Source organism: Nipponia nippon, unplaced genomic scaffold (genome assembly GCF_047370975.1).
Source record: "Nipponia nippon isolate SJK-2023a ecotype South Korea unplaced genomic scaffold, ASM4737097v1 scaffold_6, whole genome shotgun sequence".
NCBI classification, from domain to species: domain Eukaryota; kingdom Metazoa; phylum Chordata; class Aves; order Pelecaniformes; family Threskiornithidae; genus Nipponia; species Nipponia nippon.
The window spans coordinates 17,235,729-17,260,935 of NW_028262380.1; the positions used below are offsets into that span (position 1 = coordinate 17,235,729).

The 25,207-nt window shown below is 40.4% G+C and overlaps 1 protein-coding gene across 10 annotated transcripts in view; it reads right to left on the minus strand.

Moving 5' to 3' along the window:
* Positions 1-25,207, minus strand: part of PROM1 (prominin 1) — a 71,811-nt gene that overhangs the window by 39,983 nt on the left and 6,621 nt on the right. For all 10 annotated transcript variants that reach the window (XM_087736524.1, XM_087736523.1, XM_087736525.1 and 7 more), the window contains 2 exons: positions 19,965-20,381; positions 2,330-2,388 (listed from right to left, as the gene is read on the minus strand). In XM_087736524.1, the coding sequence (XP_087592650.1) occupies positions 2,330-2,388; positions 19,965-20,187 (282 nt within the window). In that variant the 5' untranslated portion in view covers positions 20,188-20,381. The remainder of the gene's footprint in view (positions 1-2,329; positions 2,389-19,964; positions 20,382-25,207) is intronic.

A 25,207-nucleotide genomic window follows, 5' to 3' on the forward strand; every position in this document is an offset into this window, starting at 1 on the left:
ACAAGCAGAAGAGAAAAGGAAAGCAGACAAGCTAAAGGCAGCAAGACCCCTCAACCCAAAGTCTGATGTGTGAGAATCAGAAATGTTCTCAAGTTTGGGGAAATTTTTTTTAGCATCACACACATCTCTATGAAACTTCTACTGTCCAATATCCTTAAAATGTTCAAAATCATATTTGGAACTATATTTTTAATGGGAGGAAAACAAATGCTTACCCTCCCTTAGAAGTCTGGTACCAAGTATGATTTTGAACATTTTAAACAAGAACGTCTCCCAGCAGAAGTAAAGCAACGGCAGCAGCAGCGAGCTGGCTCCCCCTGAGCAGGCATGGCAGCTGCGCTCCGCTGCTGGGCTGTCCTGGCAGATTGCTGTCCCTGACAGGGGACGGGAAGATGCTGATGGTAAGAGTCCAACTGGGAACACAGGGACACGCAGCACAGAAGTCGGAAAGGCCTCCTGGGTGACTAACACATTCTACAAATAGGTTAAAAAGAAAAAAAAAAAAAAAGATACAGAGGAACGACAGTAGAAATTTAACAGGATAAATATCAGAACCAGATTTCCTGTTGTTGCTACGGAAGGGCTGTTCCCAACGCTTAGTGAACTAGTGAGTCTTCTTACATGGATGTACACGTGGCCCATTTCTCCCCCTTTGCTTCTGTGATAGCACCATCTTTTGCCCAAATAGCAGTTTTTTCTTCCTGGGGTTTCCTCTCCGTATATATTTACAAGGAGTAATCACCCCTCTTATCAATTATTTTACTAAGCTAAGCAAACTCTTCCAGTCTCTTCTAAAGACTTGTGTGTTTCCCAGATCATCCTAATACATACTTTCTGAACCCCTCCTACTCTGAGTTCATTCTCCCTGAGTTTGAGTGATCAAAACCACAGGCAACATTTCTAACCACTTACCTGCACCCTTTAGTGACATTCACACTTCCCTGTCCCCACTGGAAATTCCTGCAGGGGCACATCTACAGCCATGCTGGCCTCTTCGCAGCTGCCTCTCATTGATGCTTCTATCTTCTGCAGGACTCTACTTGTCTCGACAGATTTTTCCTTTTCCAAATTTGTTTTAAAGTTTTGCATTGTATTCAGGTCAAAACTAGGACCTATAAGTGGCCTATATCTGTTTTACTTCCTAAGCACACCTAATATTCTATTTGCCACCCTATAATCACACAGTATTTTAATAAGTGTCTCCACTATGCAGGATTACAGCTGTCATTAGTCTCAAATTTCTGATGACTCACATAGTAGTTACTAAATCTATACTCACACTCACATATACCACCTATGATCTAATGGTTCTGTCCAAAGACACTGCCAACCAAGTCCACTCTACGTTCCTCCTCTCACAGAGCCCCACCAAACAAGCATATGGGATCGGCAAGAGTCGCTTGATGCAGCATTATGGTAATACCCACAAACTCGGATGTCATGCAGAGGTTATCAAGCTACTGGACCGATAGGTTCATTGTCGGGAAGACATGGAAGCACAAGGCCTTCCCCCTTCAAATCCCAAGATCGTTCAGGCCATCCTGGTTCAAGGCAATAGCTCAGTGCCTGTATGACAAGGTCCATGCTCATCTTCCTGACAGGTACACCATACTGCAGGGACTACAAAGAAGTAGCTCACACAAAGTAACATGTCCATTGTGTGGGCCTGGTTAAGGTTCCTACTGCAGGCACTCAACCTGTGACATTGCTTCAAAGATGGGGTACTGTCCTTGAGAACAGCCTAATATCAGATCCATGCTACGTTCTATCTTCTCTTGTTACCAAGCACCCTACGACTCTCAACTGTTACAGAATAATCATAAACCTAAAGAGAGAATGGAAAATATCCTTGATGTGATTAGCACACTACATAAACTAAAATACACTTTATAAGTAGGCTATGGAAACTTTATTTTACAAAGGCACCAGAACCAGCATATAAATTCAGCTTTTTGAGGACAATAGCTGAAGCTAACATGAGAGCTGAGCAGTAATGGTTCTCTCTAAGCATTTTTAAATAAAAGCAGTATTTTTCAATACAAAGAGCCTTCAATCTTTGTGCAACAGACACCACAATCACATTACAGCTGGAATTTATAAGTGAGCCTTAACTATGCGTAACTTCTTTACAGTGGCTTATGAAATTTTCTTTGTAATGTTTTTTGAAAGGTCTTGGTCCCAAATTTTGTATGAAACCATCATACACATCATTCACAAATTTCATTCTTGCATCCTGTTATAGTTCTAAAATACTATTTCTTATTTTAGAAACAAAACTGAATTTCAAATTGTTTTCATTATTTTATGCAGATACACATAGACCATTTACCTTTTGATAATCGCCCTGTGTATTTCCAAACTTCTGCTGTGCTAGTTTTCTGATGAGATCTGAAAATAAGCAAGAATATTCCAGAGTTTTAAACAACATAAATAATAAAAACGGTGGAAAGAGGACGGTATGAATTCTACTGTTAGGTAGGCAAGATGAAATTAAGAACAGACATCAACAGGATAGGCAAGCACATAAGTGTTTCCATAAACCTGTCTAGTGACAACATTTTTAACCAACTGTATATTTTATGAGCTCACAGGAAGATATCCAGGTTATCTATCAATTAATCAATTCCCACTGAAATACAGTGAAGGTTTTTCTGAGGTCATCCTCTATACCATAGCATCATTATTAAAAGTGAATCCCAAACTAATCAATTACTTGGACAAAGTTAAGCTATCAGCTTTGCTTCATGTTTATGACAAGTACATACATGCATGCATATATATATATACGCACACACACACATATACGGAATTAGATGATGTGCAAAACAAGCACGTTAACGATGGCTTTTTGACTGAATAGTAAAACAGACCAACAGACTTTGCATGAGAGTATGCAACACGGCCAAAACAAATCAGAAAGCCTAACGTGCCAACTTACTGTGCGCGCAGCTCCAGCTAACACACTCATTTCTAACATTCACAATACAGACAAAATACAGCAACCATCAAAAAAAGAAAGTAGGAATTTCACACAAATAGTGCCACTTAACATTATATTTATAATTTCACCACATCAGTTTCTTTCAGTAAACACCAGCAGCTGCAATGAATGGATCCCCTTTTTGGGACATCACCAGCCTACCCTTATCGAGGTTTTGCCAACCCTATGGGAACTATGCTGGGAACTGTGGCTCCCGTGACATCCTGCACTGGAAGAGGGGTACCCCTAGCTCTGCAGACCCTCTGCCTCAGAGGAGCATCAGCGGCGCTGGGTATGCTCCATGCTAGGTTGTGTAAAAGCAGCAGCGTTTGGACATTCGGGAGAAATGACTGTCTGAACTTTTGGTCTCCTCTGATGAAGAGGAAACGCATTAGGAAGGAGCACACTACACCTCAAGGAGGAGCACTCTGCCCCACATGTTCATACAGAGCTGAACTCCATGGTACTATTGCCCCATCCTTCGTCTCCCCATATGCAACTGAACATATGTGAGAAAAATCTCCAGTAAGTTACCTACCCTGTGGATCAATAAAAGACCTGTAGGTTCAAAACTGACTGTTCACCTCCCCAAAAATCCAAGCCCTCATGAAATATGTTCAGTGAATTCACAGGGGCTGTGATCTCACGCCTCTCTAATCCTGCATGCAGCTCGGGAAAACAAACCCCATAGCTAAGAGCACCCATGGTCCTCCCTCCCCAACACCCTGCAGAGGGAGCATGGACTGGTCTGCAAGCTGAGGAGATCCTGAAGAGCTCCTCGCAGAAAACTGTGCCCAAGGAAAGAAAACACACAACAGCAAGGCAACAACTGCTCTTTCAAGAGAAGTACTGCCTGCAAGGAAGCTGCAGCCAGCAAGACTGCCAATTAAAAAATTAAAAGAAAAAAAAAAAAATCTGTTAACATATCACAGGAGTGTCAAGCTGCAAATCATCCATGGATGGGAAGTGTATTCTGAAATGCAGAAAGAGTGCTAACAGTATACGATCAGGGACTCTCTACGGTGAGGCAACCTCATTTTGGAATGACCAAAAATAACGCTAGAAGATAAGGCTGAACGCCATAGTAACAGAAGCAAACCCAGAACATGTGTAGAATAAGCACCCAGGAAGAACAAGAGAGTTACAATCCCTGCAAATCCTTTCCAGCTCTGCACCTTGAGAGCCAGGAGACCACTGAAGGAAAGGGTGCACACCACTGCATGGGCAACACACAACTGATCCACAGCTGCAGCTCTGAGACATCTTGCACACGGGGACCAGCAGAGTCCTCCCTGTATCAAGCCCATCCCCAGGCAGCATCCGTGTTTCTTGGGGAGTTCCAGAGGCGAGGAGGTATACAGCCCAGTGAGGCAGAACTGCACAAACCCCAAAAATGTAATTCACACTGGCTGGTAGATATTTTTCTTCTTCATCAGAGGCAACATTTCTTTCTTCTTGTTTATATCTATATACCTACCACGTAAGTAAATTTAAGAAACATTGGTGCACAAAATACATAATGCAATGAATTTTCTCTACAGCTAGATGCCTTTTAGCAAGCAGGAGAAAAGGGCTAAAATAATCTTCTTGTTTACATATTTAATATTCAACCATTTAGCACTGTATGACAGCACACCACAGAACAGCTGCTAAAGAAAAATTTCTACCAACTTTAAACCTAATCCGATGGGAAGGAAGAAAAAGGAATAGCTCCTCTGATCCTCAGTGGCATGAAGCGGTACAGACTGTCTGCATGTGGGCGGTCAGCCACAGGAGCCGACTGCCCAGGACCCTGTGGCATCGCCCTCCTTGCTGCTACTCCGAAGCCAAGCAGGAGAGCCCCCAGCAACCTGCCCTCACTTCCAGGCTGCTCCTAACTCAGGGGTTCACCTTGCTTTGGAAAAGGGTTGGACCCGATGACCTCTGGAGGTCCCTTCTGATCTAAATTATTCCAAAGTTATCCTACAATCATGCTGACTTTTTATTATAAATTATTTAATGGAGGAGTGAAAGCACTGCCAGGAAGCATGTGAGAAAGCTAAATTTTATTATTGACAAAAAACTTCCTTTGATACATTTCCTACTGTCGAGAATCAGTACAAGATAAAACTTTAAAAGCATTAGCCTTCCCTGTTAAATAAAAGTTGAAAGTTTTTACCCATTCTTCTAGTTGAGTGTCTGTCCCCATCATAAATTAAAACAAAAATTAAATAAAAACCATTTTACATCAGGTTTTACATCCATCTAAACACACATATATATTTATGAACATCTGTATGCATATGTGTATGCATAGGTAAAACTACTCAAGAGAAACAGAGGACAGTTGAGGCTGAAAGGGACCCCTTGAGATCATCCAGTCCAACCCCCTGGCTCAGCAGTCACCCACCGCAGGTTACTCACAGCCATGTCCAGTCAGGTTTTAAGTACCTCCATGGAGAACATCCAATACTTCAACAAAACAAAACAAAAACACCCCAAAACTGCTCTGATTGCTTGCTCAGAATGTTCCTGATTCACAGGTTTTATTTATACTGTTTCCATAATTTATAGCCTGCCAGTCAAGGAAAAAAAAAAAAAAAAAAAAAAAAATCAACCTGAATACACTATCACAAACTGAGGCGGAAAACAGCAGTTTCAATGTGTTTTTTAAATTTAGAGGCTCTAAAGCCTTTTCAGCAGAAAATAAAACACCTTTAGGTTTATAATAAACAAGAAAGCCTGAAAATAGGTACAAAAAGTTCCCACATGGATTGAATAAATTAAATACTGAGAATAATACAGATTTCATACATAGCACAATAGCCAGTATTACACAGCCCATTTTTTCCTTAATTTTCCAGAGTGTGAGATTTCCCTGGTGAATAAAGATTTACTACTTATATTACTTTGTAATGATTTTTTAGAAGTAATGTGAAGCTTCAGGGTGTTTTTCTCACCAGGCAGCACACAGTGATTGACCAGTCTTTGCCATGAATTTATTATTTCAATAGTTTTCCGTATCAACTGGAGGAGACATATTCCCAGTTAATTCATTTCAAATGAAATGTGGAAGTCATATATATTCCCATAAAAAAAATAATTCTGGCTGTAACTGTATGTGAGATTACCTGCAGTTACCCACCCGCACATCTGTGAGCACAAACTTGCCTTAGTGGTTTTGCAGAATCAGAATCTCCCGGTTGGGTTTTACGCACATTGACAGTAATCCCGGTTGCTACTGCAGCGCTTAAGGGTTAGGCAGGGGAACGCCCTGTGCCAGGTACTGTGTAAACACAAGCACCATGTTTCCAGGTACGGCTACACTGCTCACTGTAGCACAGTGAAGAGACACCTCAGCTCACATCTCATTCAGTCTGTGATTTTGGTTTGCTTTTCTGAAGCACCTTTCCTCCCTAGCTAGAACATCTCATCTCTAGCATTCAAATCAGTTTTTATTTAAAATTGAACTGAGGTAACTACACACGACTCTCTTCTGCACTACTGGTAGAGTACCACCTTGAGGCTGATTTCTGTTTCAAACATAAAAGTCCTAGGAAGGTGTGATAAAAAGTGGTGCCCTCTATTTTCAAATTAATGGGATTACTTCTGAAATCTTGGCTTGACCAGCTGCACACATTGTTTCACGGGACCAGTAATCCGAGGCTTTAGCACAGAACACACTTTATCACTGGGGTTGAAGAGATTTACCTCGTGAGGCTCATTTACACGGCCAATTACATTACTGCTTTGCTCTGTCTCCTTCCTGTTCTCATCACACATGTGAAATGCCATCTGCCCTAGTAAATCTAACTAGCCAGATGAACTATTAATTTACCAGTGCAATTTGTGATGAAATATTAAGCACCTCTGAGAAGCCCTGGTTAAGAAAACAATCACCAACTCCTGCATTGCACCCATATTGTGTACGCACACTCAATATCTCATTACCCAGACAAGAAAATGAGGTTAGCACTAGGCTTGCTTCTTAGAACTGCTCTACAGAAAGGGATAGCAAAAATAATAGAGATTTAAAAATAAGCTGTCTGGCTGTTAAGTACCAACATTACAATTAGTTACAAATTCTTCTGCCAAGAAAGCTTTTCAAATCGAGGTGACAGGAAAACAGTTGGAGCAAAACCTTTGGGAATGCTACACTTCATCTTCCCTCAAACAATTCCATTGAGCCCGTTCAGTTATAGTGCAACTCCAGCATTAATCAAATTATGCCAGAAATTAATTTATCTTTTTATGCATAATATAACATACTAGGCTTCTATTCTGAAAAGGACTTCAAGCAAAGAACCATGACTGAAGCATTCATGTCGCACTGAATGAAGATTTTTCAGAACAACAGGGGAGAATTACATAAATAACATACATGATAAATTAATAACTGCTTTAATGCTATCTCTTTCTAATGCACATCATAGTATTGCATCCCATTCCCCTTCATCTATAATAGAGTCAATGGACTAAACACACTGAACAGTTCAGCATCTCTCTGAATATGAGTCAGTTTGACCACATTCAGCATCATGAATAAGTAGCAATAATTAGTCTGAAATTACTGAATTAAAATTATTTCAAGCTTGGTTTTTTCCCCTCTCTAATCATGACTCAGACTAATGAATAACTCTTGCAAGTCCAAGAAAATTGGGTAAGCTATATTAGCCTTTCAGACTTATCATCAGAGATAAAAATCTTTCAGGTATCTTATAGCAAGTTTTACTGCAAGTTCACGTTATCGACATTTTAAAATACTTGCTTTGACTTGAGTGGGGCTTTGGTTGCTTCCCCAAAGTTAGAAAGCCTCTAGCCATTAGCCTTTACTACAGTCAGATTCAGCTCCCATTGAAGAGTTCTCCCTCAGCAGGCAACCCAGGGTCCTCCCCTCTGCTGCCACACAACTACCTAACAGCTCTGCTCACTCTTACTGCCCCTCATCGCACAGCCATCATCACTTGGCTCTGGTTCCACTGCAGAGCGAGGTGGGAGCTCAGCAACGTTGATGGCCAAGAATCCACCATGCACGTTGGTGCAGAGACTGCAGAGAAGGTCCTGCCGCATTGCTCACCCCATGCAGCCTGTTCTCTTTCCGCAGAGCAAGAAGAAAACTCACTCTGTAGGTCAAGTGGGAAGTGTCAGAGGTGAGGAGATCTTCCCGCTTCCCGCACAATTAGAGACCACTTTAGTCCACAGATAAGGGGTCTAATCCATGCATTCACTCTAGACCATTCCTTTCCAACTCCAGATTCAGATGGTTCACTCCCCTCCCTCTTCACAACACCTCCCTCAGACAGACTTGGACCATAACCCTTATCCCCAGACTAAGAAAAAAAAAAAAAAAAAAAAACCAAACAGCCTTCTCAGATAAATTCTCCCCACAACTTTTAGGCAAGCTCTCTTCTCTGTACAATTCCCAGTTTTTTTACCTTAAGTTACTGGGAACATGAGGCTGGGTCGGCTTCCACCCTCCTGCTCCTTACAAGAGGCCATTCTGGCCTTCTTCCCTTCGAGCACAACTCCTGAGTGACACCGACCTTCCCTCACTTCTGAAGCCCACGCACAAAACCACCTGCTTACATTACAGAGGTGGTGAAAGGAAATTCTCTGTTTAATCACCTGTTTATTCACCTGCATTAAAGAACTAATGTGCAAAAACTATAACCTTAAACCATCAGCCATGCCTTTGGGCAAGAAAAAACGGTAAGAAAGGAACCTTGCTGCTGTACTTCACCAGTGACATGCAAAATGAAGCCCTGGAACCTGTTATTCTATAATAGCTAGAAGAACTTGTTTGAATGGAGGTAAAACACAAGACATACATACTAAATTGCTTAGGTATTTTAACTTCTAATCTCATTTACTACAGCAATCTGCCTTTTCACCCTCTTCTGCCTTCAGTATGCTGCTTCCTCTCATCAACACAATCATCGTCCATTCCCATTCTCTGACTCTGCCTTCTTTAATTACATGTTGATCAAAAGCAAGAGAAATATGCTTATCCTACAGTACTCTGGCTCAGTCTCAAAATCCAGCAACACACAACATGACACAAGTGAAAACATAGCAAATGCATTTTTAAGGTCTCAGCAGACTTGTAAAGCACATACTGCTTTATTCATAGTCGAAAGGACAGGCTACTAGACCACCTAGAAATGAGTCTTAGCTTATACTGGACGCAGTGAGGGGCAACATGAGAGGGCATAGAGCTGCAATATGAAGTAGGTAATGACGAGATGAACAGCTACGAGCAGGACTGAAACTGCAGGAGTGGTCTAAATAGGGTGAGCTTTAACCAGAGTGCAGGTAGGACTCAGCATGGTGCAATTGCTGAAGATGAGGAATTGCAGGGCAGCAACAGCTGCTGAAGGAACCAGGACGTGAAATTAAGGAGACCCCCTTTGCATCCTTCCTGACAGAAAACACCATTGATCCACTGAAAAAATTATACAGCAGTGCATCAAATAATAGTAACAGTCAATGAACTTCATTCGTGCACACAAAAAGTTTCCCAATTTCCCAAAAATACAGCTGAAACAATGGACATTTTATAAATGTAGCTTCCTCAAGGTTGTTACTAGTCAGGAAGACCAAACGGGTAATTTAAGTCTTCCACAGAAAATCCTCACACCTTACAGCTGCCTCAAACTTGAGTTTATTCCTTTAGTGCAATCGCATTTTCTGTTTAGGCACATTCTGCTTTCCATCAACGTGCACAGATGACATTAAAGAGCCTGGTCAGGAAAAGGTTTAAAAGAAAAAGAAATTGCCACAATAATGACTGTTACAGGACACGTAGAATGAAAGATTTCTCCTTTGAAAATAACCTTTGCAGGGACTTTCTAGTTCTTTGTTACAAAGAAAGTTCTGTTCTTGCTGAAGTTTTGGAAAAAGAACAAAAAGAGAGAAGCCTTTAGAAAAATCTTTGCTTAGGAGGCTGCAATAAATTTGCATATATCACACACACAAAGTCAAGCAGAAAGCTTTGAAGAAGTATTCCACACAGAAACCGCATTCTCTCATTTTCTGAAGGCAACAAAACTTCCGTAGCACATTGTTAGTGCCACGGCAGCTATTTTTTGCCACTCACTTTGTTCGCAGTAGCTACCTAGAGGTCTCTCTAGGCCACCATCTGGTAAGGATTTACAACAGATTACGGGCAAAGATTTAACTTGGTGCACTGTATATGCTTGTCTGGTTTAGCACACTGCAGAGACTGAGCAACTTCTTGATAGTGTGGGCTGTGTAGACATATTGGACTTGTAGCTTTGATCAAAGCAGTAAATATTTATCCTACTCATTTCTCTCCTCAGAAGTTGCTGTAAACTGAGGAAAGCACAGAAAATCCTCTCTTATATAAACTTGAATTATTGGAAATATGAACACAGATAATTGGGAATGACATGCTGGAGCCCTGCTGGTACCAGCTTTTCATTACCTCAGTGACCGGTGTTTGGCAGCTTCACTGAGATTCCTCAGAATTCCCTCTCTCCCTTTTCCCATTTCTGCAAGGGCCACAATTTTCCACATATGCTTCAAACTGTGGCACGCCTATTGGTTCAAAGTACTACAGAGATCACTACTTGGCTCAAAAAATCAAAGCAAAAGTAAAGGTTGCTACTCTGAAGAAAGTTAATTAGGCAAATACAAGTTTGTATTTGTTCTGTATAGGTACACCTAGGCATCGTTCAGCTGAGTTAAACAGCCAAGGCAATACTTAGTAGTAGTAAGAAGATTCATATTCACAACTGTAATCACTGTTTGAAGTCCACAAAAATAAAATAATTTGGTATATTTTTCAGAGAAAAGAAAGATCTTGACTATATTACAGTGCAATGCAGGTTTAAATAATGTTTAGATAATCTTAATGTTTAAATAATTTTAAACAGGTTTAAATAAGTAATAAATAATTTAAATCACAGAACTGTTTTTAGATGAGAAGAAATATATGTGCATATAGCAAAAAACGGTCAAAGTGGATTTGTGGGGATTTTTTGTAACTGGTAGGTTTACACTAAGATCTATATACTGACAGATTTGTCAGCTTCAACTGCAATAGCTGACATTCGTGGCAGCTGGTTTCGCTTCTAACAAGAAGGTAATTCCCTTGTGGAAAAGGAAAAAGTATACTCAAAAGCTTTAATACCAATATGAAAAGATTTAATACTGTTCAAAGGATGACAAAAACTACTAAAATTAATACTTATACATTTATTTTGCTCCAGCAACTTTTGAATAGTGCATATTGACTTAGATAAAAGCATCACTTTTGTGCAGATCTAAAAGCATCCTAAGAAGCAAAAAAAATAGTGAGAAAAAGGGAGAGGAAAAAATTCTAATTCTCATAATTTTCAATATAATTAAACATTGAATATGACGACTGTGGAAAGAAGATTTGTTGCAAAGATCTATCAAATTCTTATTACTTTGGCTGACATAATTCAAGAAAAAACCATCATTGAACAAGACCTAGGAGTTTGTTGCTCTGTAAACAACAACCTAAGCAAACTGTCAGCAAAAAAAATGAGAGGGTTAGGCTAATGTTATCTAATTATGATGGTCTATAACAAAGAAAAGAGAAAGTCAGATGACTGCTTTTCCAGTAACAGGCAGTATCCATACAGTATCTCACATGATTAACTCAAAATGCTTCATAACAGCCAAGACGATGAAGGAATTGAGAGGTCCCTTAGGGGCTTGTGAAAACAAGAGGCTTGTGAACAAGTAAGTTCAGTGACATCCCCCCTTTCTCTCCCCGTCAGTTCCACGAGTTAGAAAAGAGAATGAGGTTCAACACTATGTGGATAGATAAGCTTTTAAAAATTAAATGGAGAGGGAGGATGGACAGCAGAGTAGTTGCCATTGTTAAGCTAGGAAAATCATGGAACCTCAGCAGAGTGGCCTGAAAACCCGTAAGATGACTGCAGTCACAGATAACTTTCAAAGAGGTTCACACACAATACTCGTTACCAGAGAACGTGGCTGACCCAAAACCTGTTCCATCCTACTTCTCACCGTACAAGATGCTGCAGGTATGCTCTGGAAGTCTCAAATAAGCTTTCACGCTTTTAGTGGTTTAGATTTCCTGTTAACAGAGGGAGGGACACAAAGAACTGCCTTCTTCACATGGTGTACTCTGACTGTGATTGTGCACTGGCATCTGAAAGGCAAAACTTAGGCTTTGACCAAGTTGATGCTCAAGTTGCGTAGCTCTTTGCTATGAGATACTAAATGTAATGGGCAATATTTTAGAGAAGTTAATGAATGCACGCAGAGCTTAATTTGGTGTTTTACTGCAATTGCTAGTACACAGACACCACACTACATTCAACATATCTAACATTACCACCCCAATACACACACCATACAGTAGTACTAATTATCTAGATACACGCATTTTTAGGACATGGTACTTTTGCTTTTTTCTTTAAAAATATACAGACCCTATCAATGAAGCTTCTTTACCTAGAATGACAAACGAACAACGCCACCGTCTGTCACAATACCATCCCGTACCTCCCACCCTTCCCTTCCTTGTAGCTGGCACCCCTGGATTTAGCTGTGCCCAGAACTCATCCCCTGCACACCGAGGCAGGGAACGCTGCTGATCAGCTCTTTAGTTATACCTTGTGTCTCCCAGTAATGTCCATAGACAAACAGAATAGGGTTGGGACAGTTTCAAGCACTGGCCTGGCATTGCCCATGTGGTAACTATTAGCAGGTTTCCTGAGCCAACTCAGTACCTTGCCCAGAAAACACCCAACCCACTTGTGAGGAAACATTCCCAACGGACAGAAAGGACATAGCTCTCTAATTTGGAAGGGGTAGAAGGCGGTTTAGGTTTGGGAAGTATGAGCCGCGTCTCAATACCACACAACTGTAGGCCCATTTTATTTATTGTTATAATCTAGCCTCGAAGAGGTACTAGCGCTTGAGGTGCCCTCCAGCCTGTTACCACAGCCATCTGTGGTAATGCCGCTTCTGAACACCCTCCCCACAGAAAGTAACCCAACTCCCTCAAACTCTGCTTGAGGTTCATTTTCATTAGTTTCTCCCTTCTGTCCTAATAGTGTTGAAACTGTGAAGCTGGATTGACATTTTCCAACTGCAGTCAAGGCACGTTTTTTCTCCTAGGCACAGCTGGCAGGCAGTATTAAACCAGATCAGCGCAAGCATTGCAGATACTGTAGAGAAAGAATTCCAGATGTGTGTATAGTGCAAGATTTTCAGATGATCAGCTATGCTACACTGATTAAAAAATTAGTTGCATATTTTCCATATAATACCTGTCTGCAAAAAAGAGTCCTGTTTACATAATCCAAAAGAGCTGGGCAGGAAGACATCAGAGAAGTGTTAATGTCTGCAACTCTAGTTTTCTGCGGTAGCCTCTAGTACATAATCCGTATAAGCCTCCCCTCCCTAAAACCTCTGTCTCCTCCCTGTCCACGAAAAATCCTTTTGACAAGCAATCTGTTAGATAGGCTGCAGTTTGGAATAGTTCAGGGAAAAAGGAATTACTCTTCTGCTGCCTAAGAAAATAAAAAAGCAGGTCTTAAATTGGCTTCAGAAATGTTCTTGGTGTTCCTTGTTTCACGGGTATGTCATCAAGTAGAGCATCTCTTAACTTCCCAGCGTGAAATGAGCAATGATTTTTAAAATGCTGTTTCCTTAAATGTATGTGAGTAGGCAGAGAAAAGAGGCTAATTTATCTTGTATCTTCCTGCTGCTCCATCCTCCCCAGTATTTCCAATGTTAGACAAGACATTTCTTTCAATGTACACACCATATTACCAAACAAAGGAGCACTATAACTCCCCCTTCTTATCCCAGTTCTACCCAAATGACACCACTGCTACTTGCTACATGTAACCTCTGTCACCGAAACCTGCTTTTTTGATATACACACTTCAGCCACTACCCTAAATTCATATCACAGCTCTAGCCACAGTGCTGGAAAAAAAAAAAAAAAAAAACAGTTACAGGCATGTGGTGAAGGCACTGACTCTACAGCTTACGGAAATTGTCATTTCACAATACAGGTTAGCCAATCTAACAGCTAACTTACTAAAGGGCAGGTCTTGCTAGTCCTCCCTTCTTCTCAGTTCCGGCACCAGCATTTGCATCTGTGCTCCCAACCCAGCTCCAGGACATGAGCTTTAAGAAAACATGCATAGGGGGTAGCTGTCAAACACTAGCTCAAAAAAGCAGTCTATCACATCAGTGCAGTTTCACAGACAAACTAAAACTGAGACTTCACAAAGCTGGAAAAAGGATATTGTCATTGAAGTTTTTATAAAAGGTCATAATTGCTTTGGGTACCAGAGCACTATCTTATGTTGCTGAACTGCAGCATCTGCACCGAAGTCAGAGCTCAAGCCAAAGCCAGATGCAGTCCTTTCAGTGCATGCTGGTGCAGATATGCCCAACATTCCTGGGAAAGTGTCAAGTTTAAAAACAAAAAAGCATTACTAGCTATGCGTAGCTGAGTTTATTCCCAATGCTGCAACACCCAGACACATGCACTTTTTTTGTATGGGAGCTGTGGAAGATTTATTACTAACAGGAAGCAAAACTAAAGTAGAAACGGACAACCAAGAACTAAGCAGTTGCAAAAGGCAAAGAAGTTAGTTTTACACAAAAAAAATTAAATTCTGACTCACTGAGATTTTAACTGAGGGGGTGATATGGCATTTTGATTATTTGCCTTAGAACCTCACATCTGACATAGCTAATATATTAAAAAAAAAATCAATATCCTAGGAGCTCAAACCTACCTACAACAACAGGGGTTTGCATACGCATTTTCTACTACAGCTATATTAGCTAGAGATACACTGTTTATTTTCACATCAGGTTATGTGATTTATTTTTTTTTAAACATTACAATGTTTTAATTGCAGAGATAGAGAACACAAGACTAACTTGCTGAACTCCCAAAATTTGCAGCTGCTTTAAAGGCTGACCAGGTGAGAAGAAAGGAAGACCAAAAGGGGTCAGAGACAGAACTTTGCATTAAAATAGCGAAGTTCTGATTCTCAGTCTTAAGTTCAAACTGTTCAACAAGTAAGACTCCACAAACAGAAGAATTGAGAGGCATAGTCCAGGTCCAAAAACCAGTTTGTTCTTGTTACCCACAGGCAAACAGTACATTTAACTCTTCATACTATGTTTTGCCCAGGAAATACCTGCATTCAAGGGTTGATTTTGATGTTGAAGGTTTATTCCTGCTTCAGCAGAAACAGGGTGATCCAGAAAAAGCAGAAGCTGGTACAAAGCAGTTGTAACTCAACATAAGTGGCACAGCTGTCCTGCAATACATTCGGGTAGAGTAACGTCAACAGACCTGTAAGTTCTTTTTCTTATTTCACCTAAAAATAGGAGCAGGGCCTTTATTCCCAGCTTGTTTCCTTTGTGAACTCTTCAGATTTTCGTTACAAGACACAAGCTGTGAAGCCGAAGATTTGTTGTGCACATCCTGCCAGCAAGTGGAATCTCAGATTAACATAATTTTACTGCAACTAACAACTGGTTTCCATGGGAACATAGACAAAGCCATGATAAGATATTCATAGCAGCCAGAGGATCATACTGACCATTCTCTATCTACATGAAGTTCACATCTGAAGGTCTCCAACACAACAGGTGACATGCACCATGTCACAACCATGAACTGACTTAACATTATTAATAAATTCACACTTCGGTTTATGACAAATTCTAAGTAAGAGAAAAACCAACAATTTGTCTTGTTAAATGTCCTCTTAGCTGAGTGATAGTAGCAACTTGTAATATTCCTGTTATCATCTATTTATTGTAAGCGGTGCTATTAACAGGAAAGAATAACGATGCTGTATCCTACACAATCCTCAACAAAAGGAGCAGTAGCACCACCATCTCCATTTTACAAATAGAGAAACCAAGGCACAGCAGGATTAAAGTGACCTACTGAGCCTCAGGTTGCAAACCAGTGACCAGTCTTTTCCGCCCCAGTGTATCATTAACTCAAAGTGGAGGCTGCTTCCCTGCGTAACAGTTTATGCTTGGAGTAAGTTCATTCCCATTTACACCAGTACAGCATCTAGTGAGGACGAAAGTATTTGACTGGTGGAGCTGAACGCAGAATCTATTTACACTCACTGAAGCACTGCAATCAGATATCCTAGTTCACTTTTTTTTAAACTGGTTTCTTGCCATATCCAGAGAGCACAGTGCTGGTCTTAAAGATTCAGCTGTTCAAAAAAAACTTAAGGAGTTAGAGTTCCTTGCCCTGGTTCTGTTACTGTGCTTTATGTGAGCACTACATTTAATCCCATTAATAACTTACCTACTAAGTCTAAACTTAGATTAGGTTGTATGTCCACAAACCAGATGGCATGAACAAGTTTAGAAGTGCGTAAATAATTACTGACTTAGATTTAACAAACAAAAAAAAAAAGTACAATTATTTGACTGATTTTTTTTTTTTCTTTAAATGAAGTGATCCCTTTCAAGTAACATAAGAACATTTAAATAAATGTTATGGCTTAGCAGCACACAAATACTTTAAGAACATTTCCCAAAAACTCGGATGTACTTCATATTTTGCTTTATCATACTACCTTTCTTCCTAAAAGGCATACCCAGGACTGAAGGAGTATGAATGTTATAGTGTAACTTATTCAGCTCCATCGGAGCACTACTGCAAGCACAACAATTACTTGCAAAGGCAGGAATATCTACATGCAATTAGATGATCCTGTCACTTTTCTTCCTCCCAGCTAAGAGTACTAACAGTAAATTGGAAAACCAAACATCAAGTACTTCCAAGTACTAGGAAAAAAAATGTAAGACTACTAAGATCAAAGGTCTCAGTGACTGATGCCAAGTCCTGCACACGAATCACACTTCTCCTCTATGTTATGGTTACATGCAACACACTGGGGCATCAACCTGGAGCTAACTCTTCTGAAGCACCAGCCCAATCAGAATGATGTTTAGCATTAGAAACATCAAAAGGCTTGCTTTCTGTGCCCATTTGTGACTGTGTTTATTTTCATCTCTGAATCAGAATTAACTCTATTTCAAGTTGGCAGTTAAAAGAAAAAGCTTTTCAAATATGTAAGTACGTAAGTACACCATTAATACACTGAATGTGAAAACAGAACAGCATATGGCAAAAGAGATTATGGGGATTAACCAATTAAATGGCATGACTCAAACCAACATGACCCGTCAAATCTGTATTTTGCAGTGAGGTATGAGGGGGCATGGGAAGAGGACTTCACCTAATGCAAACACCGAAAGCCAAACTTCTAAAAACAACTGATTTGGCAAAATGTTATCTGTGAGGAAGGAAAGAGAGGTATGAGATGTTCAAAGCTTACAAGCTAAGAACAACTTAGCTTACAAGCTAAGAACAACTGATTTACCTCAGGATGTCTCCTTTCTCTTTAATACTGGATTTCACAACACCTACTTGATGCGAAACTTACTACAAGCAGTCCCACAGGACTATAATCTTGATCGTAAATTGTATTCTCAATGATTATTTACATGCTTAGGACACATAATATTAAATTTGACATATAAGGTTACAGACCAAATTCCCGTTAATATAAAGACACAGTAAACATCTCACTGAAATCAAGTTTACACAATCGCAAGAGAATAAATATTCGAGCAGGGCTTTAGACAGAACAAAGGCCTGTTTCTAAGAGTTGAATGCAGATGCCAATCCTAACATATCAGGTCTCACAGAGAGACAAATAGTTCATCCGCATATCTAATGAAAGGCAAGAGCCACAAAAGCAGGGATATCTGGAAACAGTTCCTCCAAAAGGATCATAGAATGGTTTGGGTTGGAAGAGACCTGAAAGATCACCTAGTTCCAACCCCTCTGCCATGGGCAGGGACACCTTCCACTAGATCAGGTTGCTCAAAGCCCCATCCAACCTGGCCTTGAACACTTCCAGGGAGGGGGCATCCACAGCTTCTCTGAGCAACCTGTTCCAGTGCCTCACCACCCTCATAGTGAAGAATTTCTTCCGTGTATCTAATCTCAATCCACCCTCTTTCAGTTTAAAGCCATTACTCCTTGTTCTATCACTACATGCCATTGTAAGAAGTCCCTCTCCAGCTTTCTTGTAGGCCCCCTTCAGGTACTGGAAGGCTGCTATAAGGTCTCCCCAGAGCCTTCTCTTCTCCAGGCTGAACAACCCCAACTCTCTCAGCCTGTCTTCACAGGCGAGGTGCTCCAGCCCTCTGATCATCTTCGTGGCCCTCCTCTGGACTCAATCCAACAGGTCCATGTCCTTCTTATGTTGGGGGCCCCAGAGCTGAATGCAGGACTCCAGGTGGGGTCTCACGAGAGCAGAGTAGAGGGGGAGAATCACCTCCCTCAACCTGCTGGCCACGCTTCTTTGATGCGGCCCAGGATACAGTTGGCTTTCTGGGCTGCAAGCGCACATTGCCAGGTCATGTTGAGCTTCTCAGCAACCAACACCCACAAGTCCTTCTCCTCAGGGCTGCTCTCAATCCATTCTCCGCACAGCCTGTATTTGTCCTTGGGACTGCCCCAACCCATGTGCAGGACCTGGCACTTGGCCTTGTTGAACTTCATGACGTTCACACGGGCTCACCTCTCCAGACTGTCAAGGTCCCTCTGGATGGCATCCCTTCCCTCCAGCGTGTCGACTGCACCACACAGCCCAGTGTCATCGGCAAACTTGCTGAGGGTGCACTCAATCCCACTGTCCATGTCACTGACAAGAGGTGACATTAATGTCAGCTTCATGCAATTGCCCTTATTACACCTTGTGTAAGACCTGCTCAGAAGACAGATCCTGCAGGGAACAGGCCAGGTTTTTGCTCTCCAGGTTAACACCTGGGACTCCAGGCACTTGTTTAAATAGAATTCATTCATTCAAGTTCATTTGAGCTCATTCTTCTACAGTTATTGAAGAAATGTCAAAAATACAAGCAAATAATAGTTCACAGGTATCATACAGGTATGAGACCAAAGAATTTGAGATTTTAAGTTACTAAAGGTTTTAATACATAAATTAAAAGATGTACTACAAAATAATATAAACTACTTTTATACACAGTTACATCTAAACCACCAAAAGGAATCAATAACAAAACCATTCTTAGCTTTTATTAAAACTTCTCCTCAATATAATTTTAAATGCCAATACTATTTCAAACACACTAGCATTTTCTTTTAAGAGCTAAATGAAACAAAGAGCATGTTGGAAAGTTAAATTGATACAACTAACAATCCGCAAACACAGAATTCTCAAAAGCACCTTTTAATCAATGAAATCTCAATAAGCACACACTTCTCTAATATCTTAACTTTTCCTTTAGAAGAAGAGAGAATTTAGTAGGAAAGGAATGGAAAAAAAAAAAAACTCAATAAAGGAAATGCAGTTTCAAGTCTTAACTTCAGCTCACCAAGGAACAAGACATTACACATGGCTGTGTAATGGAACTGCCCTTATATAAAACTTGACTGTGAATGCACAGATATGGAAACAAATGAAATTTATTTCAAGTTGCTAAGTTTCCGTTTCCTAGGCTAAATCTCATAATATTATAACCACTAGTTTATCATAATATGCAAATCTCAGAGCTGTCTCTTATGGATTTAATATTAAATATAAAGCAGTTTATGCTTTACTCCTATTCCATGCTTCTGAGCACACATAAGTTTCAGTTAAGAAAAAAAAAGAGCCTCAAATGCATCAGTGAGAGAGATAAGCTTTGAGATAAGTAAGCAAAGGTCTGTGAAATTTCATCAACACTTCATTTTCATTAACAACCACACACAAACACACTACGCGATGCAGAAAAATGTTACTTTATATGAAACTGTACACATTTCCAGGCCATAACACGTGCTACTAACAAAGCTCTTCACATAATTTAGTTCCAGATGATGGTCTTGGTACCTACAATAGGATGAATGCATCAATAACAAACCTTTATTTAAAAAAAAAAAAAAAGTTTATCTACTTACCTTGAGGAAAAGAATTTGGCTGCACTAAGTACAGGAATGCATTTACTATTTTAAACAAAATTCCTATTGGCCCAGGTTCATGGTATGCACCTGTATCATACGTCTTGGCTGGTACAAATCCAAAATCCAAAGTCCCAGGAGGCGGTTTGTATATAGGCTGTACCTCTGAAATAGTACTTCCACAAAACAGCAGCAGCAGCAGCAAACAGAGTTCCACAGCCATAGCTAGCAGTATTCATAAAATTGGAGGTAGAGATATTTGTCCCACCAAGTCTAGAAATCTTCAATACATTCACTTGGGGGTTACCTTTCCAGCCCGGAAAACACTGGTGCACCCTCACGCCTTTTATTCTTTAACGTATTCCTGCTCCGGAGTAGTACAGAAGCCTCTTGTGGAAATGACTCAGAGCACCATCTCTGGCAAAAACAAGAGAGAGCTCGTTAAGTTGTGTGCAAGCAAATAGGAAAGTGCAAGATAACCTGCAATCTTCTGTAGAAATTGAACACATCAATAGTTGTAAAAGCAAGCCAATTAGGATAGAAAAGAAAAGGAAAAAAAAAAAAAAGATTGAAGTCTGTGAATAATATGGTCTACTACATACACTGTACTTGAAAGAGGGGGGGGAAACCAATTATGCACAGTTCCAGGTCAGTGAGTTTTCAAAAACAAAGCAGAGCATTGGGACAGCTCCAAGGGAAACAAAACTAAAGGAACAATGTATGAATTGCACTTCTGACTATGTACAATATGTCATATCACAACAGTTACACAATGCATTGGATCAGCCACCTGATGTTACCATAGTTGATGGCAATTATTACAAGTCACATCCTGTAGCTTCTTTAATCTCAACCTTTCAGTAAAACCTTCCAGCTTTAATCTATAACGTTCCAGTTTATAGGACTCTGCTTTCCTTCCCCATGCATGACCTAGCAGATGGCACCCTTCCAACACCCGTTTCATAGGTAAGACCACTGTCATGGTTTAACCCCAGCTGGCAAGTAAGCCCCACACAGCCGCTTGCTCACTCCCCCCACAGCGGGATGGGGGAGAGAATCGGAAGAGTAAAAGTGAGAAAACTCGTGGGTTGAGATAAAGAGAGTTCAATAAGAAAAAGCCGCGCATGCAAGCAAAGCAAAGCAAGGAATTCATTCACTACTTCCCATCAGCAGGCAGGTGTTCAGCCACCTCCAGGAAAGCAGGGCTCCGGCACGTGTAACAGTTACTTGGGAAGACAAACGCCATCACTCCGAATGTCCCCCCCCTTCCTTCTTCTTCCCCCAGCTTATATACTAAGCATGATGTCATATGGTATGGAATAGCCCTTTGGCCAGTCTGGGTCAGCTGTCCTGGCTGTGCCCCCTCCCAGCTTCTTGTGCACCTGGCAGAGCATGGGAAGCTGAAAAGTCCTTGACCAGTGTAAACTCTACTCAGCAACAACCAAAACATCAGTGTGCTATCAACACTGTTCTCATGCTAAACCCAAAACACAGCACTATAGCAGCTACTAAGAAGAAAATTAACTCTGTCCCAGCTGAAACCAGGACAGCCACAGATTCCACCTCAAGGAAGAATTTAAGATGCCAGCCACTGCTAATCGTCGTCCAAGACTGAGGAAAGAAATTATTCATCACTGAAAAGTTAACAAAAAAACCCAACAAAACTTCCCCTCCTGACAGGTGACAATGGGTGTCAGTAATTACTTTCTATTAAACTATCTCAAGGCTCTCCTTAGGAACTGGAGAAGTCAACAATTTTTATTCATAGCTTGCTAAAGCTGAGCAGCATTAAGATGACTTTGGATGCTTACACATGTTTAAGAACACTGAATCTACAAAATCACAGCAGTTTAATCAACCACCACTTAAGAAATGTAAACAGAACCCTCCTCAGGTTTCCAACAAAACAACTGACCACATCTTCATCTACCTGGGCCTAGGTAAGACTCCAGTTCGGCATGGGCCATGGTGGCCTCCAAGGAAACAGACAAAGAAAAAAAAAACAAAACCAAATAAAAGGCAACAGAAAAACTTCTGCCCCTTTCCAACTTTGTAAGCCGCACGTACTTGGTGAGTGTGCCAGCGATCACCGCACTGACTCTCCCCCCCATCAGACTGGCTTATCCTTGAAATGTCTTTGGTGATCTACCACAGTGCCACTGGTGGGGACACCTGGGAACACACTGCCCATGACAAGGCGCCCACTTCAAACTGGGGGGCACCCAGCACAAACTGCCTTTGCTTAGCATAGTTGTGCCTCTGTTGTCTTTGTCAGCAATACTACCTAATACAAATGTTTTTAATCTCCACCTTGGTGTTCAGACCATTCACCTGCAAGAATGACAGCAAAATAACACAAACACCTCAGAGCCTGGGTCAGCCCAATCCCACAACAATACCTTGAGTTCACACGTGCTTCCAAGTCAAAGAGATTCTGAACACAAAAGACTTAAAAATCGGTAGTAAGGCGAGACATAAGTATCTCCCATGCTTTACAGTCTCTGGTAAAACACAGCCTACCTTTCTGAAAACCAATATTGACTTGCAAGAAATGACGTTGCAGACTTGCTTAGTAGTCTGTGCTGCATCCAAAGGACAGATTAAGAAAAATATAGAACAGGGGAATACACAGACCAGATCAAAGAACTAGAGCCAGTTTTGTTTCCCTGAAGTCCAATCTAGTTAAGAAGTCGTCCAATCTAGTTAAGAAAAAAAACTCAAAGCTATCTTTCCCCCTCATGGCTAGTGAAAACCAAGAATGAACAGTAATAAGGCTATGAACAGTAGAATTGTCCAAGCCTTATTCAAAAAGACAATGTTAGCCACCAATCTGAAATATCATGCTCAACACAAGAACATAAGAACTTAGAACACATCAAACCATGAGTATTTTCCTACCTGGAAAAAAATGTTTTCTTAAAGAATAATGAAAGAAAAAAAAAAAAAAAAAGTCCAGCTCCAAAATATTATTTTTCCTCCTTTAAATTTTTTCTTGAGATTAGTTTTCTTCTTATTTTTCAGTGCAGTTTTCTTTTATGCACCTATTACTCTAGGGCTGAATGTAGAAATGGTCAGAAACTGAAAATTGCTTAGGCTGCAGTTTATTGTCAAATCTACAGAAACTCTACAGGACAAAATACCACAAGACCAGAACTAAGTAAAAAAAAATTATTTTGCCTTAATGACAGAAAAGTGAAGATTGTCCAAGTTTGACACATACAGTTCAACTTGGTTTTCTTAAGAAAAAAGAAGTTTGAACACTTTTTCTAAGTAAAGTTTAGTTTTCTGGAGATTTCTCAAGTACAGTTGCAACACTTCAATGAGCCAGGAGAAGCAGTTCCACACATGGAGTTAAGGAAACAGATACAAAAGTGTACAATACAGGGGAACATTACGTGTGTTTGTGAAGATGAAATTCAAAGGAAGATGGCCTCCCTAACTGGGGTCTTATGGCAAAGCTAGAAGACGGGGCACGCCCTCTGTAGCGTGTTCTGTTATACCAGGGAGAGGGCAGAAGAACAGAAGGTACATACAACTTTTTTTTTTAGTCAGAGTTTTGGTTAAGAACAATTTGAAGTGTATCTAATTGTACAAATAGGCAAATAAAGCACTATCAAAATGTCCTCCCAATATAGGAAAATAACGACTACACCTGCTAGAAACGTGAAGTTACATATTAACCAAGACAGAAAGTTGGCAGTTTTAAGACAAGGACACTACTGAAATTACAAGGACACTACCTGTACCGCAGATACAAACAACACCCTGCTAAGTGGAGACACATAACTAGCTTTCAATTCCAGACACTACTGAAGTCTCCAACTCTACATAATTTTCAGTTAAGCTTTTACAAAGCTCAGAATTTTTCAGCAAAGCAGGTGGGTTTCTTGCAAATCAAAGAATCTGCAGAATTCTGACCATACTCTCTTCCTCTCCCTTTGCTGGCAAATATATCACAATAAACATGATGTACATACAATCTTACCGAGCAACTCCTCCAGGCTGACACCAAATCTTCTCTATACTACATAAAACACTAGTGTATTTTCAAGGTTACGTTCATGATGATCAGGAACTTGCAGAAACACTACTAAACCTATAACCCAGGATACCTCTGAGCATTCAACCTACCTAAAAAAACCTCAGATGTAAAAAGCTCCCAGCAGTTATCCTTATCTTGATATATAAAAGAAACTTGGCTGGGAGCATATTAGTAGAATAGAAAACTGATTAACAGATTAACAAATTTCTTTTTCATAGAATCATTAAGGTTGGAAGAGACCTCCAAGATCATCGAGTCCAACCGTTAACCTAGCACTGCCAAGTCCACCACTAAACCATGTCCCTAAGCATCGCATCTACCTGTCTTTTAAATACCTCCAGGGATGGGGACTCAACCACTGCCCTGGGCAGTCTGTTCCAGTGCCTGACTACCCTTTCAGTAGTAGTTAAATATGCTAGACAAACAGCATTGAAAAGAAAAAAATCTATCCATGAAATTTGCAATTGTGAGAACTGCAAGAATGACATACACACAAGTGACACACGGAATTACACAGCAGTTTATAGTATTCTTCATTGCAGCATGTGGCCACCTCATTTCCTCAGAAACAGCGTGGCATCGCTGCAGCCAGTGAGCTACAGTAACTGCCAGTGCAACTCTCCCCAAGTTCAAGTAAATAGTCAATGAAAAGAAGCTGTGTGAACCTTTGAGGTGCTTACATTAATTATCAAATAAGATATCCATTTCACTACTATGTTTTGATTAAAAAAAAACAAAACACAAACCCTGTTAAGTACTAAATAAGATATACAATAATGAAAGCATTTAATTTATTTTCTGTGTGGTTTGCAAGTGTCCATCTTTAAAAGACTAGAGCTTTTGCTTTTTATTCTGCAGTTGTCACTAATATTCTACGCATACAAGTCACTAAACACAATTCCCGGGGTTTTAACCACTATCTGCAGAGAACACCATCACCCTTTTACCAGCTATGGGGCAGTATTATCATATCTCCACTAGATCTTACTTATTATTAAAAATATTGTAATAGTTTCCAAAACCAATAAAGCTTCAGCAATGCTACTCTAAGTTTAAAAGGGGGAAAGGAGACAGAGTGAAAGATGCAGAAGTTCAGCAACTGCTTCCATGATACATCAACTGTAAACAGCAGAGCTCAGAAACAGCATGAGTCCAGCTCTTTGTTTCAACAGGACTGGCCTCCTTCTGTTTAACACTGCAA